The 19,026-nt window shown below is 42.4% G+C and overlaps 1 protein-coding gene across 2 annotated transcripts in view; it reads left to right on the plus strand.

Annotated features, from left to right (window-relative positions):
• Positions 1 to 19,026, plus strand: part of PPARGC1A (PPARG coactivator 1 alpha) — a 657,227-nt gene that overhangs the window by 188,337 nt on the left and 449,864 nt on the right. Inside the window, exon 2 of one of the 2 annotated variants that reach the window (XM_045994008.1) lies at positions 7,262 to 7,326. In XM_045994008.1, coding sequence (XP_045849964.1) covers positions 7,309 to 7,326 — 18 coding nt within the window. In that variant the 5' untranslated portion in view covers positions 7,262 to 7,308. Of the gene's footprint in view, positions 1 to 7,261; positions 7,327 to 19,026 lie in introns of those variants that run through there. The other variant, XM_045993992.1, reaches the window with a different exon arrangement.

Here is a 19,026-nt window from a genome sequence, read left to right on the forward strand (position 1 = left end):
AAGTCCCCGAGGAAACTGAAATGGACCATTCTAAAAATACCCAGGTTTCAGGACATATTTTTCTTAGCAGACGTAGTGCGCAATTTAAGATTTTAAAATTAAGCATGTCTGTGTGTTTTTGAATCAAGTGTGGCTGAGGTCTGAGTCGACTGGAAGTGAGGGCCCAGTGATGGTGGCCCACTCTGTCCATGAGAGGATGAGCCACTCCCTTCTTTTACACTGTTTGCCCCCAGATCTTGTAGGGTGGGAGTACTCCTTGTTCTTCAAGCCTTTGCTTAAATACTCCTTCAGAGATGCCTTCCCTGAGCACACTTTCCCTTCTCCCAGCACAAATCCCCCTCTTTCCTTTTTGCTTTTATTCCCGGCTCTTCTAACCAATAGAAATTCTTGTTTACTTGCTGGCTTCCCCTCCTGTGGGAGAATGTAAGTTCCTTGAGAGCAGGGACTTGGTTACTGCTCATTTCAGTATCTGCAAGACCCCAGACAGTTCCAGATTCTTTGGAGACGTTGATGAAAGACTGATGGAAAGAACGAATGCTTGATTCTAAAACAGAGGTCCCAAGATTCCTTGGTTCAGAGGGTCCTCCTCCATTTATGTTATTTGCATTACTACATGATTCAACAGCACGGCTCATTCTCCCTGCTACAGTGACACAAAGCAGCTCCTCTGTGACACACACAAAGGTGAAAGCACTTAGTGGGTTCTGTCCCAGGTGGGAGGCTGCTGCTAACTGGGCAGCTCTGGTTTGTTCCCACCCATATTCCCAGCCAGGCCTCAAGCTGGGAGCAGCCTTGCAAAATGCTGTGAATGTCCCTGCTAGTTAAGCTTCCTATTACTTAAGACATCCATTTCAAAAATAACTCCGGCATCTATGGTTATGTTCTGTACTTGGTTCACACGGCTTTAGCAGTCCAAATCCCATTGCCAGAGTCCTAGCACAAACCCTTTTGTATTGACTTGGGTCAACTTAATCTCTGGGCTTGTGTTCCCCTCCCCCCATCTTAGGCTTCTCAACAATTCTCTTGCTTACCCCCTCTCTTGCTTTCTTTCTCTCTCTTTTTCTTTCTTTCTATCCTTCCTTCCACCCCTCTCCTTCTCTCTTTCTCCCCCTCCTCCTCCCTCCCTCCCTTCCTTCCTTCCTTTCTTCTCTCTTTCCACTCTCTCTTCTCTCTCCTTCTCTCTTCCTTGCTTCCCTGCAACATTCTCTCTATTTTGCCTCAGAGGATGTGTGTGAATCACATGGATTCTCTCTTTCTGCTGTCGAATTTTAAGCCTGTGAAGAATAATCTCAGCCCTACTGTCCTCTGTCTACCGCTTTCCCTTCGGATCTATCTAGGGTTCTAATGTTAAGTAAGATCTTCATGAAAACCCTATACATAAAAACCTTCATGTACAGGTAGGTAATTTTTGCACTAATCATGGTGTATCAACACATCCCCATAGAATTTCTTTTATTTTTTTTCCCCCACCATTGATTTTCTGTTTATGAAAGTAATGCATGCTCACTGTGAAGCATTTGGATGATATAGAAAACCCAGGGTGACTTTAAGCAGCAGGTTTCCCCAGTGTAGCCAGAAGATGATTTGGCTTTCAAGAGAATAATTAACAAAACTCGATTTAAGAGCCCATTTATTGCAGAAAATAGGGGAATTGCCTGTCCAGGGGAATGAGAAGTGTTCAGATGTTGCCAACACTTCCTTACTATGCACTATGGCCCCAGAAGAATGACTTCTTTTATAGGAGACGAGAAGTTGCTGTGGTCCAGTGGATAGGAAACAGTGCTACCAGGCTTTCTCAATTTGCAGAAAATATGCCCAAGTCTGCATTTTCAAAGAAAGCCAACAGACCACATCAAAACCAAAGACAGTATATACTCCTTATCTTTGGGTTTATTTGTTCTTATAGCAAAGCCACATTTCCCAATGTCTGTTCCATTGAACAACTGTCACATGTGATGTTCCATGTCAAAGGGTTCCACAGACATATAGGCTGGGAAATACTCATCCTGTTGTTGTTGTTTCCTAGAGAGAAGTGAGGTATATTAGCATGTTACAGAATAGGTGAGTCTGAAGTAAAGAGACTTGTGCTAGTTCATTTTATTTGTTCCTTCTAAAACTTATTTGATTGAGGACTTTTTTTCCTTCTAAAGTCACGTCTGCTTATATTCCCTAGAACCCATTAGCCACAAAAAAACAAAAACAAAAAACCACAGCAAAATACAGAGAAAACAAGAAAAGCAGTTATTGAATACTTACTCTGGGCACATAGTCTGTTTGGAGCTGTTGCATTTCTGGTGTCCTTTTTCCTTCTGGATGAGACAAGTAAGCAATTACTCAGCTGTCAGATTAGTGCCAGGCACTGTGCCGGGCACTATATTTGCTTTACTGCCTTTGAACCCTACAGCAGCCTGTAATCTTCATTTTGTAGAGGTAAAGAGAATGCAACTTCCCTCCAGCCCCTCAGCAAGGTGAATGCTGGAGCTAAGGCAGGTCCATGGTTGCCCACCCCATGCTGAGGCTCTCAATGCTTTGAACACTCCTGTCCTTCTACAAGTCAGACATGGACCCCACTGTGCCCTGCCCACGTTGGAGGCCCCTAAAGGCATTCATTGGGGCCCTTTTAAAAGATATTGCTGTTGACAGTGTGGTATCACATGTGGATACCACTTGGTGTCTGCATACCCTTCACAGGCAAATAACTGGAAATGTGTGGTGTATATATATTGATGTCCCCATCCATCTCTCTCTTTCCATCAATATGCCAGCTTCCCCAGAATCCATCCCAGGGCCTGCAACATAGCAGGCGCTTGGTGACAAATGTTCATTGACATGACATGGGGAAATAAATGCTACATGAAGTGTGGGTTCATGTCCTTACACTCCCTGGCCTCCTGTGCTTTATTTTTCTCCATAGCATTTATCAAGACTGGACATCTCTATTTACTTGCTTATTTGCTTACAGGGTGTCTCCTCACCTTTGGGCATAAACTCCTTGGGGGGAAGTTCTTTAGGTCATTTATTCACCACCATGAACCTAGAATAGGTGCTCAGTAAATATTTGGTAAAAGAACAAATGGTCAAATACAAGTTTTTACCATTGCTTCTACTTTCCCCAAACTCCACAGATTGCTTTCTTTATTCATCTGCTTCTCTCTCAGGAGTAGTTAAAATCTACTTAGGGCTGTAAATAAAGGAAGTCTACATTCTTAGCTATTCTAGTGCAGCAAATATTGAAGGACTCCGGGTTAACGGGTATGGGGCTGTTTACAAGGCAGAAGGAGCTACAAAGTCTAGCATCCAGGAAGGTATAGAGTCACAGGGACAGTATGAAAATTCTCCACTCTGAGCCCATCACTGTCACAGCACAAATGTCTTCAGTAACACAGTAGCACAGGACCCGCCAGGAATGCAGAGCACCATCGAAAGGCATTCTGCCAAAATGTTTCCCTACCTACCAAAGGGCAGAGATTGCAGCATGCCCAGCCCTGATTGGATTACCAAAGCCCAGAAGCACTTTAATCTCCACTGCTGCCCCTTGGGGTTGGGGGGGGGGGAGCCAGGAGTATGGGAGGTGATGAATGAGAGATGGGTGTGCTGTAGAAGCTCTTGGCAACTCGTGTCTCCCAGCTTTGGGGCTGGCGCTGGGAATCTAAAAATCCTTGCCACAGAGATAAAGTAAGGGATTCTCAAGAATGAGTCTGTTGATAACTACCCTTTAATTTGGATTGTGTTGTATAAAATCTTTGTCAAAACAGGCTTTTAGCACAAATGAGTATGCGTTGAGGGTGGGGAGGTGAATAGAAAAAAAGCTGGATTGTTAAGAAAAAAGGGACCCTTTAATAGCCCAAAACAGCAAAATAGAAGGAGAAAGGAGCGGAACAGAATATGAATAGACTGGGATAGCCAGAGAGATAGTCTTTTCAAAATGAATTGTGTTGTCCAATTAAATACACATAACTAAGGTTAAAATACTTGAAACAAGCCTTACCTTGGAACAAATATAATTTCTTAAGCCTCACAGAATGAAGCAAATCGTAATAGGCTGTGATTAATTATATCTTAAGTTATGAAAAATGGGAATAAACCAAGTTTTCTGCTGGGATGGGGTCCAGTGTCTACATATAAGGGAAGGCGTCTTGTGATTAGAGGTGTAGGTCTCTGTCCTGAGAGAGACCACATGACCCACGAGGAGGGCTGGGAGGGGAAGATATAGAGGAATGTGTGGATCTGGGGAGGTCAAGGGTCTGAAGGTGGAGTCATCTGCATTTGGGGGCAAGGGAGAAGGAGAGCCAGGGCCAGCATGAAGGAATGTGGTCCAACGGGAAGGAAAGATAGATGCGCTCAGCATTGGCAGTTGAGATGCCTTTAGTTGACCAGAGATGAAGGCAGGAACATGGAAATCAGCAAGAGTAACAGTGGAAACATTTTCTGTTACACAGACTTTCTCCAAGGGGCTGGGAGGAAAAAGGGGAGGGTGCTGATTTCTGGAGTGATATTTATAAAAACAGGCCAGGAACACTGACAAGGAAGCAAGCATAGAGCTCGTCGGGATGAGAATGTTGGTGTCTTTCTATGTACAAGGGATGTATGAACCTGTATACACACAAGGAAGTGGCAAAAGTTATTGGGGAAGTGTCAAGGTGGAAATTCATAGCTATTATTTTTGTGGCCTCTAGCTACAGGAGCTAACAGGTGAAGTTAGTCTAGAGACCCCAAATGGGGAAAAATGACATTTTAACATTTTTGTCAGGTAGGCAATTTAAAAATAAACTTGAATTTAATATATACCATGAATGCTAGGGGTTGTGTTATAACGATGCAAAAATGCCTTTTTTCGATAGCAGTTAAGGAAAAAATATGTTGTAGGGTGCTAGGAACCATATATAGAAGAGGCATACGGGACTGTGCCAGCAGCCTCACAAAGCTCCTGAACACATACTATGAGTCTGCCCTCCAGAATTAACACCGTAACCTATGTCAGGGACTCACTATTATCCTAATATCTGCTTTTGGATTCTGTCCAGTCCCATTAGCGGTTCCCATGTTGATTGCTCTGTTACTCGTGAATGTTAATTGCTTCTAAATCTCTTTGGATGTTCAGATGCTTGGAGAAAAAAATTCTGACTGGCGAAGGTGCGAGTTTTATTAATGTGCAAGTAAACAAGAAATCTGTTTAGAGACCCCAAGTGTCTGTGACTCAAGATGTCATAAACAGCTGATGTGGCATCTTTCTTTGCATGTCTGTCATATGTTGGTGGTGTGATAGTTTGTGTATGGGGGGTGGAAACAGGTTTTCAGTGATATCCGTGGTGTTTGTCCTAAATCAGCATGCTCGTAGATATAGTTAGATAATAAAATCCTTCCCTCTGGGATTCCTGCTTACTTAGTATGAAATGACCATGCTACCTTTGAGATAAGCTTACACATAGAAAATGCTGTTAAATCAGAAGATGTAAAAACATGAATCTAATTTGGCCCATCACCTGTGTGTTGGTCTCCATAGTTTCTGTACCAGAGGGAACCTTGGAAATGAGCTTCTGAAGCTTCCTTATTTTACCACTGGGAAAGAAAGGCCCAGGGGGATGAAGAGATCAAGCTCATGGAGCAGCTCACAGGAGCACTGGCCAGAGAACAAGGTTACCTGACCCTTGGCCCAGTGCTTGAGCAATCAAGAGAGGGGAAAATGATAAAAACTGGTGTTTATTATATTTTTAAGAAACATTTCACTGAGTGTGGAATTTTGTTTTATTTTTTCCTTTGGGTGCAAAAAAAAAAAAAAACTATTATGAACTGGTACTGAAATTCATTTATTAGTAATTATCTTAGTGTCCCAGTGAAGGAAGATACAAGAGATGAGCATAGCACACAGTTCAGTATTGTGAGTCATTCGAGCAATATTTATGGCGTGCCTTGACCCTGGGATTTAGTAGTGAACCTAGAAGTCCCTGCTGTTACGGAGTGTATATCCTGGTTGAGGGGTAGGATGGGGCATAGAAAAACAAATAAAGAGATGAACCATTTGCTGCTAGGTGGAGGTGAGCCTCATTAAGAAAGAGAAAGTGGTAAGGGGACAGAGTGGGATGAGTTGCAGTTATGTTAGACAGGTGTTTTGGGGAGACTCACTGAGGAGGTATATGTGCAGAGATCATGCAGGTGTCTGCAGCAAGACTGTCCCAGGCAAAGAGAATAATTGCAAGGGCAGAGGTCCCTAGGTGTGAATGTGCTTGGATACTCGAGGATGAGGCAGGAGGTCAGTGTGGCTGCAGAAGATTGTGATACATCATGACCCTCAAATCATGGGCTTTGGGAAGACTCTGGGTCAGATATTTGAAGAAGATACATCTTTTAGCATTTCTGTAGTCCCAAATAGTATGGCTCATAAACAGAACCCAGACTCATCTTTTTTGAGAATATTCCCCGAAGGAGCCATCCTTCTGGATTGGTGGCTATGACTCACCAAGAGTGTCCAGAAACTGTCAGATCTTTCTGGAGAGTTTTAGAACAGAGTGATTGTCACTGTACTAAAATCAGTACACCATAAAATTATAAGTTTCTTGATGGTAGGACCTGTATGATACACATTTTTGTGTCCTCCAAGAAACCACATATAGTGCCAAACTTATATGTAGTAAGGACGCACTAAATATCGATTATTTGTTCAGTGTGTGAATAAATGGCCTGAGAGTGGTAGAAAGGATGGGGTGTCCTAGAAAGGGTTGTTAAAAATACATACTTCTAAAAATGCTGTTGGCGAGATTACTTCTGAAGAATTCTGACTTCCTTGGAATCATTTTTAAAGACAAGTCCATATGCTGACATGTGAACATAAGTATGTAACAAACTGAACAGTAGTAACATTATTTTCAGGCCAAATTTTAGTTGGATGGTTGTATTTTGTCAATCTAATTTTTTTTCCATGTTTAAACTGGATATGGGAAGTTTTTTGAACCTTTCCTCTGCTATCAAAGGACTATTGGTGTCTGGGCTCATAAGATCAAGGGTTACATTCAACACTGTCTTCGGTGGGCAAAAACGTGTTTAATACATTGAGATTGCAGTGGAAATTATGTGGGAAAGAACAGTCCCCAAGGGGAAGATGGGTGGTCAAGTTGCATTGGGATGGGGAAGGAGAAAATTGTAATTCTTGTCCTCCATTACTGAATTCTCTCATTATAATGGATCAATAATTTATTTGCCTATTGCATTTCAATATCCCCATCTGCATAGTGGGGGTAACACAAACTTACCCTCTGCCTTTCAGGTTTTTTGCGAAAATCAGTGAACTAATATTGGTAAAATTGGAGCCCCATGGATGAAGGGTACTTTGTAAGTATAACATATTATTGTCATGTTATGTTCTATTACTCCAAAGTGCAAATACCAGATGTCTGCTCTTGCCATATTAGGAAATCGGTAACACCAAGTTTCACACCCAAAGACTGATAATCTGACTTCCTTTGAGGAATTTAATATTTCTGAACTCTCTAATGTTTTGTCGATATGTTGGATGTAGAAAAGCCTGACTCACATCCCCAAAATATTTTGGCAATGTTTTCCAGACAATTTGGAAGAATACATGTCTGCAAATTGTGTAAACATGTTGATATAAACTCTGGATATGAATGCAAGGTATTTTTATTTCTCTTTCACCACTTTTCTCCTTTTCTTCTTCTTCTTTTTTAAAATTTGCATTTAACTCTGTTTTGAGCTGTCAGTGTGTGTATCAAAGAAATGATTGGTTTCAGGGAGAGACTGAATGTTTCACTGAGGTGAACGACGTTTTGTTAACAATGAAACTAAGTTAGACATACCTTAGACAAGTTGCGAAGCGTTGTGTTTCCAGACTTGGGATAAAGGAAGGAGGCCAACTAGCAAGGTGAGTGAAGTGTGGATCACCTCTTCTGGATCACATGACAGCCCAGATGACGTGGGAGTGGCCTCCTGGTCACGGAATGGCCAAGGGTTGCAAGCCACAAAGCCAAAGAGCAGGCAGAAATGGTACAATACTAAAGCAACTGCTTCATCTGATTTTCCCCACAGAATGGTACATCTTTTTATTTCGCTAGGTCAGCCAATGTCCTGGTGTTGTGCAAGACTAGATTGGCCAGTGACATGCTCAGTGCTTAATCCGTGGTATTTTTCTGTTGTTTTTTTTTTTTTGTTTTTGAAGAATAGCTGTCACACCTTAAAAACTCATAACAGAGAGAGTTTAAAAATGGTTGTGACGCTTATTGAAGCCTGTTTTACTGAGATTCATGGAGTTGCAGGATCTTATGAGTCTGGAAGTGTCCTTACATGTCTCATGTAGTGCCTTATCTTGGCTAGCTCTAAAGATTCTGTCTGATAGGTGCCCCAGAACCTCTAAGGGCAGATTTACTACCTCAAGAGGCAACTCTTTTCAGTTACAGGATTTTTTTCTTGAGTTGAGCTCACACCTACCCTCATGTGTCTTCCACCCTTGGGTCCTAATTTTACTATCTGCATCTACAAGGAATAAGACTTTCTCCTCCAAAGTGATACCCTTTCAAGTATTTGGTGGCACTATCAGGGTCCCCCTGGAAGTGGCCTCTTTGTCAGTTTCCATTCCCTCAACAACTGCACCCCGCATACTTTGAATTCCCAACTCTCTACTCCTCTGGAAAGGCTCTCATTTGTCTATATCTCTCTTAATAAGTGGAACTGAGAATCTACCTTCTCCAGGCCCCATTCTGCACCCTAGAGTCAAGTGATCTAATCAAAGGTCCAGAAGAGAATGACCTCGAAGAAGTCGCCTGGTATCACATATGCCCATGGTTTGGTTTGAGTAATGAGACAGCAAAGCCCACATCCCTCTGTGAGGTGCAGATGATTGACAGGGAGAAAGTTGTTTTGGTTAATAATACAATCTCCTTGGCTCCTGGAGACACAGCAGTAGCCTACTAATTCGTTAGAAGTGAATTAAGGTTGTTTACTGATGTTTTAAAGTAACTGTCAGAGTGAAAAAAAAAAAAAAGATTCGTACTAGATGAGCCCACTCACCTACTTTGGAGTTGCTGTTTATTTTAAGCTGAGTGCATAAATAATATATTGAGATACGAAGGGTGATTTCAAGCATTAGAACAGGAAGCCTCCTGTTTACTAACTGTCATTGGGCTGGAGAGAATTTAAACAGCTCTGAACCTTTTTGTCTGGGAATGCAAGGCATGAAATTAACTTACATTTCGTAGTTAGCAGAAATCATGATTAAGGCAGTCTTGTTGGTATGTCTTCTGTGGATCTGGGTTGTTTTTGCTATGCAAGACAAGCCTTGGCAACAAGATGTTTCCCATGCCTTATTTGAAATCAGGGCCCCTTCCTGTGCAACATCCTCCCCCCCACCCCGAAATAAGCAGGGATCCCTCTGGGTCACAGTTTGTTCTGGATATAAAGACAAAGAAGAATATTAGACTAGGTTCCAGGGGTTCTAGCCCTGATCTCAAGCAGCCCTCTTGGAATCTCACTTTCTTTACCTATAGAATGGGGGATAAGAGCATCTGCTTTCATTACTTCATAGGAAGTTGGAGACCCCAATGAAGTCATTGTTGTGAAATGGCTTTGAAAGGCGTCAGGTGGCACAAGATGATAACAGTTAATGCTATTAATGAATTACATGCATTAACTCCTTTCATTCCTCCAGTAACCCTACGGGATAGGTCCTATTATCATCCTAGTTTTACCACTGCAAAAACCGAAGCACATGGAATTGAAAGGATTTGCTCCATCATCTCATAGCTAAAAAGTGTAAATTGGGATTCAAACCCCAGGCTAGAATCAATGGGTTGAGAGTTTGTGTTCTTAACTATTACTTATTTGGGAAAATAGGTTTTCTACCTATGATTGTGCCTCTTGGTCATGCTCAAGTAAATGAAACATCATTCCTAATAGCCTGGACCGAATTTAGCTTGAGAAAATGCAGGTATGGTTTCTCCGTGAGTGATTATCGGCAAGGAGGATTCCCAATTGGTAGGGATATAGCTGACTGTATGGATTAATTACGTTTTATATGTAAAGAGCCTGGTGATTCTGAGATGAAAAGCCCTAAGTGAAAAGACTTATTACTTGTAATGCTTTCAGAAACAAGAAATTTGATTCACTTTTTGTCCCTATAAACTTGGAAGTGTGATAGCCTATTTTGGAGTAGAGGGAGAGTGTTCAAAGATGAATAGAAAATGTATGGAATGTTTAATTTTGCATGATTACATTTCATATTTTCTGGGGCAACTGTGGCAAATAGAAGTGCATGATAATATTGCAGTATACCTATTTTAGATGTTTTGATGAAATACTCTGGCTTTTGCAGCCTGATACATGAATCCTTTGGGACAAGTCCCTATTAAGCAAATGAACAAGAATGTATTTGTGTTCACATCACTGAAAATATGTAATTTGTATAAGTGCATTTTTATTTGTATTTACATTATATTTATTTGAATTTCAAAAGAGGAAAGAGCCTAAAGTGACTAATGAAAACAAAAGGGATGTGAGTTTGCAGACATTTTCCCTTGAAATGTGCTCAGTCTAGTGGGGTCATGCTTCAAAGTTGGAGTGGCAAAAGTGGGGTGTGATTTGCTTTGGATTTGTGAACGAAGCAGTTCAGAAGTAGAATCACCTCCAAAATCGCAGGAAAATGGATGGACTCAAGAGAAGTCATCAGCTGCAGGAAAGAATAAATTCTGCACTTCCCCACTGCAAAAATCTCAACATTTGCTGCTGCGCCCTAGCACTTGTTAATACAATAAGATAATTGCATAATTAAATACACTATGGAATTTCAATAATTGGAAACTTTGTTTTCTCATCACAATGTGCAACTTGCTGATGTTGGAAAGCATCGCAGCGTTTTAGGGAGGCTGGGATCATTCTTTCACATCACGTCCCCTCTAGCCTTCTGCCGTTCCTCTGGCGGTTCTGAGACACTTTGCTTTCAGGTTATTTTTAGTTGGTTATATTTAGACAAGGTGAAATTAAGCAGGAAGTCCCCCAAAGTCTGACTTGCCTTCCCAGGCGGTGGGATTTGAGGCTTATTTCACGGAGAGTGTCCCTGGTGCCCTCTGGATCTTTCTAGGTAGTAATGGGTGAGGAGTAAGCTGTGGCTGAGTGCCCTTTGAAACTGGGGAACAGCTCTTTGGGTAATAATTTCTAGATAGATTTAGTGGAGTTGCTGAGATGGTAGACTACAAGCGGGGCTCCTGGATCAGACCCTGGCATGGCCTCTTGCATGCCGTGTGACCCTAGGAAAGATACCCAGTCCCTCCTGTTTGCTTTTCTGTAAAAGGAGAATCTTAACCTTGTTGCAGGGCATAATTGAGTTAACATATAGAAAGAGCTTAGAAAATACAAGGCAGGTTTGTGAGCACCCAGTAAATGTTTGCTTGGCTGGAAACACAAAGATGAGTAATACCCATTCCCTATTCTGGAATCATTTAATCGAATTGGGGCAACAGACATGTAAACGATGACATTGATGCTGATAAAAAATAATAGTATTAAGGCAATGGCAGTCAGACAGTAAGATATTTTAGCAGGATCTGTTCTGTCCTTACAGTGTCCCCAGCACCTAACACATAGACAAGTGAATTAATGATGCAAATTTGGATGAAGATTATCTTGTCGGAGAGTCAAACGGTTTATTAGCAGAGTGGGTTCCTGGCTGAGTAATCAAAGAGGACATAGTGGGGACTCAATAGATGTTTGGAGGGTAAATGAGTGAAGGAATACATGGATGAAATTGACTTGAAGCTTTTCTCCTTAGAACTGCTCCAAACGGGACGCCTGGGTGGCTCAGTGGGTTGGGGCCTCTGCCTTCGACTCGGGTCATGATCCCAGAGTCCTGGGATCGAGCCCCGCATCGGGCTCTCTGCTCCGCAGGGAGCCTGCTTCCTCCTCTCTCTCTGCCTCCCTCTGTGCCTAGTTGTGATTTCTCTCTGTCAAATAAATAAAATTAAAAAAAAAAAAAAAAAGAACTGCTCCAATCAGTTTGAGGAAGCAGGTGAAAATATTAGGGCCAACACAGGGTTAAACAAGGAAGACACACCTTAAGTGTGACACTTAAGGAGGCACTTGCTCTCAGGGTTGTACCAGCCCTGAGGACTCACTCTCAGGGTTCCTACAGGTACCTCCTTAAATTGTGCACCTCAGATGTCTTGCTTTCTTCACCCTAGTCCAGTCCTGTGGACTGCAGTTGTCTTAAGTGTATGACTGTGCTCTACTTGTATGTGCTTTTGAATATTTCCCCCAAATTTTATTTTGAAAAATTTCAGAGCTGCAAAAAAAGCTGGAAGATTACTACAAGGAACACTTTGCACACTTTTGTACTTACATGAATTAATTATCAGTATTTAGTCACATTGATTATCTCTCCCCATAGACATGAGTTTGAACTTCGTCCCAATTTAGCAGAGAAATCACATACCCTCCATACAACACCCTTCCTCCTACCTCCAGTGCATGTATGTTAAACTTACTTCCTAAATTCTTCACCTCAAAATTATAAATTTTGGAGGAAAAAGCCAAAAAGAGCAGTAAGAAAACTTGGCTTAAATTTTTTTTTCAAGTTTAAAAACTAGTGTTTGAAATTTATTTTTAGTCTATTAATATACTAACATATATGGAACATGACCAATATAAGATACCTAAAATTTTAACGGTTAAGAAGTTTTTCTGGATGCTCTGACATTCTCTTTCACAGAAGAGAGTTTTTTTGAAAAGGCAGATTCTCTTGACCATCATTTTTCTCAGAGCCTATCAAAAGTAGATGGTAGTCCGATTACTAATAAAAGGAGACATCCTTTTCCATGTTAAGAATATTCACTGTAAGTGGTGACTTTGCAAATATAATATAAAAAGGAATACACACTTGACTTTGGACTACACTGACAAATTCTCATGGGAAAAAAAATCCTTTTCTGATAATCTTGAATGTTTATAAAAGATAAGGTATCGGTCTCTGAAATTGTGGCAAGATCTGCCAGAGGGTTGCATTATTTCAGTGGTTTTGAAAGGGCGCTCCACGAAGCCTAGAGAATCTGGGGGAGGGGTCTCAGGGCCACTGATGATGGTTGGTGGTGAGAAGGGAGCCCAGCGCTGGAATCCAGGCTAGTCGCTCATGTTCCATTGGGATAACTCTGAGATTGTGTGCTTTTTTTTTTTTTAAATTTATTTTTATTTGCTTATTTACAGCATAACAGTGTTCATTGTTTTGGCATCACACCCAGTGCTCCATGCAGTACGTGCCCTCCCTATTACCCACCACCTGGTTCCTCAACCTCCCCCTCCACCCCCCCACCCCCCCCGCCGCCCCTTCATAACCCTCTGGTTGTTTTTCAGAGTCCATAGTCTCTCATGGTTCATCTCCCCTTCCAGTTTCCCTCAACTCCCTCTCCTCTCCATCTCCCCATGTCCTCCATGTTATTTGTTATGCTCCACAAATAAGTGAGACCATATGATACTTGACTCTCTCTGCATGACTTATTTCGCTCAACATAATTCCTTCCAGTCCCGTCCATGTTTCTACAAAAGTTGGGTATTCGTCCTTTCTGATGGAGGCATAATACTCCATTGTGTATATGGACCACATCTTCCTTATCCATTCATCCGTTGAAGGGCATCTTGGTTCTTTCCACAGTTTGGCGACCGTAGCCATTGCTGCAATAAACATTGGGGTACAAATGGCCCTTCTTTTCACTACATTTGTATCTTTGGGGTAAATACCCAGCAGTGCAATTGCAGGGTCATAGGGAAGCTCTATTTTTAATTTCTTCAGGAATCTCCACACTGTTCTCCAAAGTGGCTGCACTAACTTGCATTCCCACCAACAGTGTAAGAGGGTTTCCCTTTCTCCACATCCTCTCCAGCACACGTTGTTTCCTCTCTTGCTAATTTTGGCCATTCTAACTGGTGTTAGGTGGTATCTCAAAGTTGTTTTAATTTGAATCTCCCTGATGGCTAGTGATGATGAACATTTTTTCATGTGTCTGATAGCCATTTGTATGTCTTCGTTGGAGAAGTGTCTGTTCATATCTTCTGCCCATTTTTTGATATGATTATCTGTTTTATGTGTGTTGAGTTTGAGAAGTTCTTTGTAGATCCTGGATATCAACCTTTTGTCTGTACTGTCATTTTTTTAATGGGCATCTGCCTAAAAACCAGTTTTCAGGAAAATTTTCTAGAGTTAAACAGAACGAGGTTGGAAACCACAGCATAGGGGGCTAGAAGATAAAACAGGAGAAATTCATGCAGTGTTGATGGTTGGCAGTGAGGGGTGATAGCTGTCGCTTGCAGGGTGGGAGAGGTCAGGAATATCATGAAAAGCAGACACAAGAACTAAAACACAGTCAGTGTCTAGAAGTTTGAAGCAGGGTCAAATGCCCAGCCATTGCCTAAGGCTGTCATTCTGAAACTTGAATGAGTCCTGTTCCTTAACCCAGAGATTCTGATTCAGTAACTCCAGAGAGGGGCTAGGGCATCAGTTTGTTAACAGTCACCCCTTAACATGCAGAGAAAAATTGCCCTAAAGTCACACTTATGTCAAATATGATAGTATTTGGTGATGATAAAGATGACTGGAATTGTAGGGAACATGTTCTTAAACTCAGCTCAGTATAACCTAACCCTTTTTCAAGTTTCAGGACATTTTAGAATGATTTCCTCCCCAAATGCTTAAAATAGAAAAGATTACTCTGAATAATAGATGGGGAAAAGACAAACAGATGAGTAATTGTATTATAAAGTGGTGCCTAAGTCCAGTTGGAGAGGTCCCACAAGAGGAGGGGAAAGAAAGCTCACGTCTCATTGGGTGCTGAGATGGGCCCCTGGAAGAGGGGATCTAGGGGTGGTGTCTCATGGCTTAGTGGGATATGCATAGGTTGGGAGGTGGGGGGACTTGGGTTTGAATTCCAACTCTCCTACCTACTGATTATACGGTCTTAGGAAAATCACCTAATCTCTTTAAGCCTAGGTCTTCCTCGTAGAGGAAGAATGAAGATGAAATTAGACAATTGTACTCAAAGTACTGAACACAGGGCCTGCAGAATCATAGATACTCAATAAGTGGTTGTAATGACTATTTTAACCATTTAAGATGGACCTCATGACAGGTCAGCTTTCAAAGTGCATGTGCCTGTTCGTTTCTGGTTTTTGGGTGGAGGGAGGAGGGGGAGCAATAGAACATTCCAAAGAAGAGGAAGTGTATAAGCCCACCTTGAAGTAATAGATGGTGTATGCTTTTGTGTCTTCAGTGTTCCCAAAAGTGTTGTTAATCTAGAAGATTCTAGATGGTACAAATATTTTACAAGTATTAACTAACTTAATCCTTATAACAATTCTATGAAGTAGGTGTTATTATCTAACAGACCATGAACCTGAGGCACAGAAAGGTTAACAAACTTGTCCAAGATCACACAGCTGGTAGTGGTAGAAACTGAATTTATTTATTTTTTATTTTTTTTTTATGTTTTAAATGTTTTATTTATTTATTTGACAGAGAGAGACAGAAGAGAAGGAACACAAGCAGGGGAGAGGGAGAGGGAGAAGTAGGCTTCCTGCTGAGCAGGGAGCCCAATGCAAGGCTTGATCCCAGGACCCCAGGATCATGACCTGAGACGAAGGTAGAGGCTTAATGACTGAGCCACCCAGGCACCCCTAGAAACTAGATTTAAACACAGGCAGCACCTGTACTTCTAACTACTATGCTATGGTATTTTAATAATGATGATTTATATTAATGTGTATTAGGAAAATACAACTAGCACAGTGAAAACCATGCTTTTACAGATATTGTTGCCTAGAACAATAGTAAAAGTCTTAAAAAGTACCTTGATTTACATGAGTCACATAAAAGTAATAATAGTAGGGGCAGCATCTAATATGATAACAGTCCTGCAGGTGGTCCCAGATGACTTTGGCCTGGGAAATTCTGGGGCAAGGATAGATTGGAGCCACCATGGGGGACTCTGGCCTCCCATCATTGCTATGTAACACATAGGAAAACCTTCAGCTCTAGGGAAGAAGCAGGTAAGCTTCCCTTTAGGTGGGGATCCAGGGGAAGGGGTAGCTTGCCAAGTTCACTCCCATTTCCTGCAGTTCTTTTGGGGAGGGGAGATAAAAGCTCCCCCTTGCCCCGAGCATCTGTGGTGGGGCCAGCCCGGGCTCTCGACTGTTTTGGAAGTTTTCAGCAGCCCCCTCCACTTCCCTCTGTCTCCTGTCCTTCTTCTACCTTCTTTTCTTCTCTCCTCTGCCACCTCTTCCCCTTCTCTCTCTTGTTCATGAGGACAGATTTCAAAGAGGCCATGCCCCATGGGTGCAGATGCCTAGTGCAATTCAATAAGAGACAGAGTTTAATACTCTACCTGGCATTTTTATTTATCTTCAGCTTTCCAGGATGGCAGTTGCATCTGCCCCTGTATCTCTCCTTTAGATGTGGTCAGAAAAAACTAAAATCCCAGATAATCCTAAACCAATCCATGCTTAGGGTTTTATGTGTGCAGCAGATTCACCTTCCTAACAACCTGTTTGAAGCTAATATTAAAGCGAGCTTGCATTCCCTGGGTATATGAGTCCAGGTGTTAGTCTCTAAATTGCAGGAAACCAGAATCTAACCAGCCACATCTGGGCAAGAAATTTTGGGTAATTCCACAGTCCTCCAAGCCTGGTGTGGATGCCTGCCCTTCAGGCTCCAGATCTGGGTCTCCTGTCTATAAATGACTGGTTTCTAATCCATTCCTGTGCATTAATTCTGTCTTATACTGAGAATGAGCATCGTCTCCATTCCACTTGCCTCTCGATTCCCACCATTTAGTGCTTGGCAGATGGTGTGCATTCATAAATACAGGTTGCCCATTGGTTAATGAGTGATGTCAAGAATTCATCATTTCTTGTTCAAGATTACGTTCCTGCGTATAGTTACTGACTCCTGACTGTGATAGGTGTCATACTAGGGGCTTTTGATTCTCTCTCTCTCTCTCTTTTTTTTTTTAAGACTTTATTTATTTGATAGACAAAGATCACAAGTAGGCAGAGAGGCAGACAAAGAGAGGAGGAAGCAGGCTTCCGCCCATCAGAGAGCCCGATGTGGAGCTCGATCCAAGGATCCTGGGACCATGACCCGAGCCGAAGTCAGAGGCTTTAACCCACTGAGGCACCCAGGCGCTCCCGGGCTTTTGGTTCTTACAACAGCCATCTTTAACTGACAATGGGGAAATCGAGGCTCAGGGAGGCGAGATGACTGAGCAAAGTCTGCACACTCTTGGCTCTGCCTGGTTCAAGTCCAGATACTCTAACGTCTGAGGTCAGGTTTCTGTTTCCTTTATGCTTCTCTCCCGGGCCCTGCACACACTGGGTGGGTTTCCCCACCTTCTATTAAAATAGAACTTCCTCTTAGCCGGTTTCCTACGATCTCTACCACAAGTAGAAGGAAGTTTTCTCCCTCTCTGACTGTAAATAAAGAATCTGTCTTCATGCCATGAGACCCTGGGTGTCAACAATGCCACTGCCCACAGTGAGTCCAGGAACAGAAGCTGCTGTCAGAGTTTCCAGCAGGGGCTGCCCATGAAAGCACCGCGGGATTAGGCCTGTAAACGTGCCCCAAACACTGTTTCACAGATGAAAATAGTTGTCACAGTGACTAGAAAATTGAATTGGTTAAACCTTCTGGCTTTAGATTGTTTTTGGAGAGTGAGTAACTCTATGATTTTTACTTGTCACAGGCTAAAAGGGAAAGAAAAGTAAGAGTGAAACTTCATAGCTATTTTTCTTCCCTGTATGTTCATAGTGGTTATTTATATCTGGGAAGTTTCCATTGGGATTTAGTTCAGGATATAGACTTGGCAGGGTGGCTTCAGCACTCTGTGGTGACATTTGACAGACTGCAGGCAAAGCAGGATGGATTTCTAATATCTGGATGGATGGATTTGGGGGTGAAGTGTTGGGATTGTACTGTATTATGAGATGGATTTATTGATCTGAATCTAAAAGTGGCCCGTTGCCTGTCAATATCAGATCTGTATCAATACGTTTGATAAATTAGGGCTCCCCACCCTTTGCTTTGTTTGCTTTATCAACTCCTCTTGGCAATAACAATAGAAGACTCCAGGTGGTGTGCGGCTAAGGGCTTTTTGTACTCTTCAGGTGCGCTGCTGATCTTAGGGCCCAGTTTTGCGATCCTGCATATGTTGCAATCACCCAGAAGTGCACGGCGGTGCCTGACTTCCTCCCCTGAATGAGACATTACCCCCGCAGTGTTGCATTTTGGTATGAAACCTTCAGACGCTGTGCCCATGCTGTAGGTAGCGTCTTCATTTTCCAGCTGAAGAAATTAAGACACTGCCAGGTTAAATAAGCTGCCCAAGGCCACATGGTAAATTTGAATACAGCTGCGTTCCAGGGAGAGGTATCATTGTTCCTGGGTGAGGATGGGACACTTTCCTTCTTTGTAGTTACAAAGGAAAAGGATATGAATTTGCAAAGAGCTTGCTGATGGTACACTTTCTCTTCAGGTATGAGGAGGCTGCCATCTTATTTCTGAGTGTCTGGGGCACGAAATCCATGGTGCTGCACAGAAGTGGAAGGTGCAAAATGTGCTTTTTTGGGTCTTTGTAGTCATAGACTAAGGTTGGATCTGACCCTCAGGACATGGTTCTTGGCATGTCCCATGTATCTTTCAGGGGCCTGATGCCCAACCAGATGTTAGGTGAAACGGCGGGGTGGGGGGGCGTAGAAACAAGGCACGGTTCTTCCCCCTGTTAAGTGCTTATATTTTAGTTGGTCGGGATGGCTGAATTCTAGTCTGTGTCTCCAGATCCTTTCATCTGTGGGTTGGCAGAAATCTTTGGTAGGTGCAACAGCCCCCGTGAGTCCATTCACATGCCACAGACAGAATGATAACGAATGAGTGCACTGTGCTAATAAACACTCTGCATACACTCACTTACTCAGCCAGTCCTGGCAACTACTTGGAATAAAGTTAACAAAGGTGTTCGGAGTTGGCAATCTCTCTCTGTGCCGTGGGGGGGT

Source organism: Meles meles, chromosome 2 (genome assembly GCF_922984935.1).
Source record: "Meles meles chromosome 2, mMelMel3.1 paternal haplotype, whole genome shotgun sequence".
NCBI lineage: Eukaryota > Metazoa > Chordata > Mammalia > Carnivora > Mustelidae > Meles > Meles meles.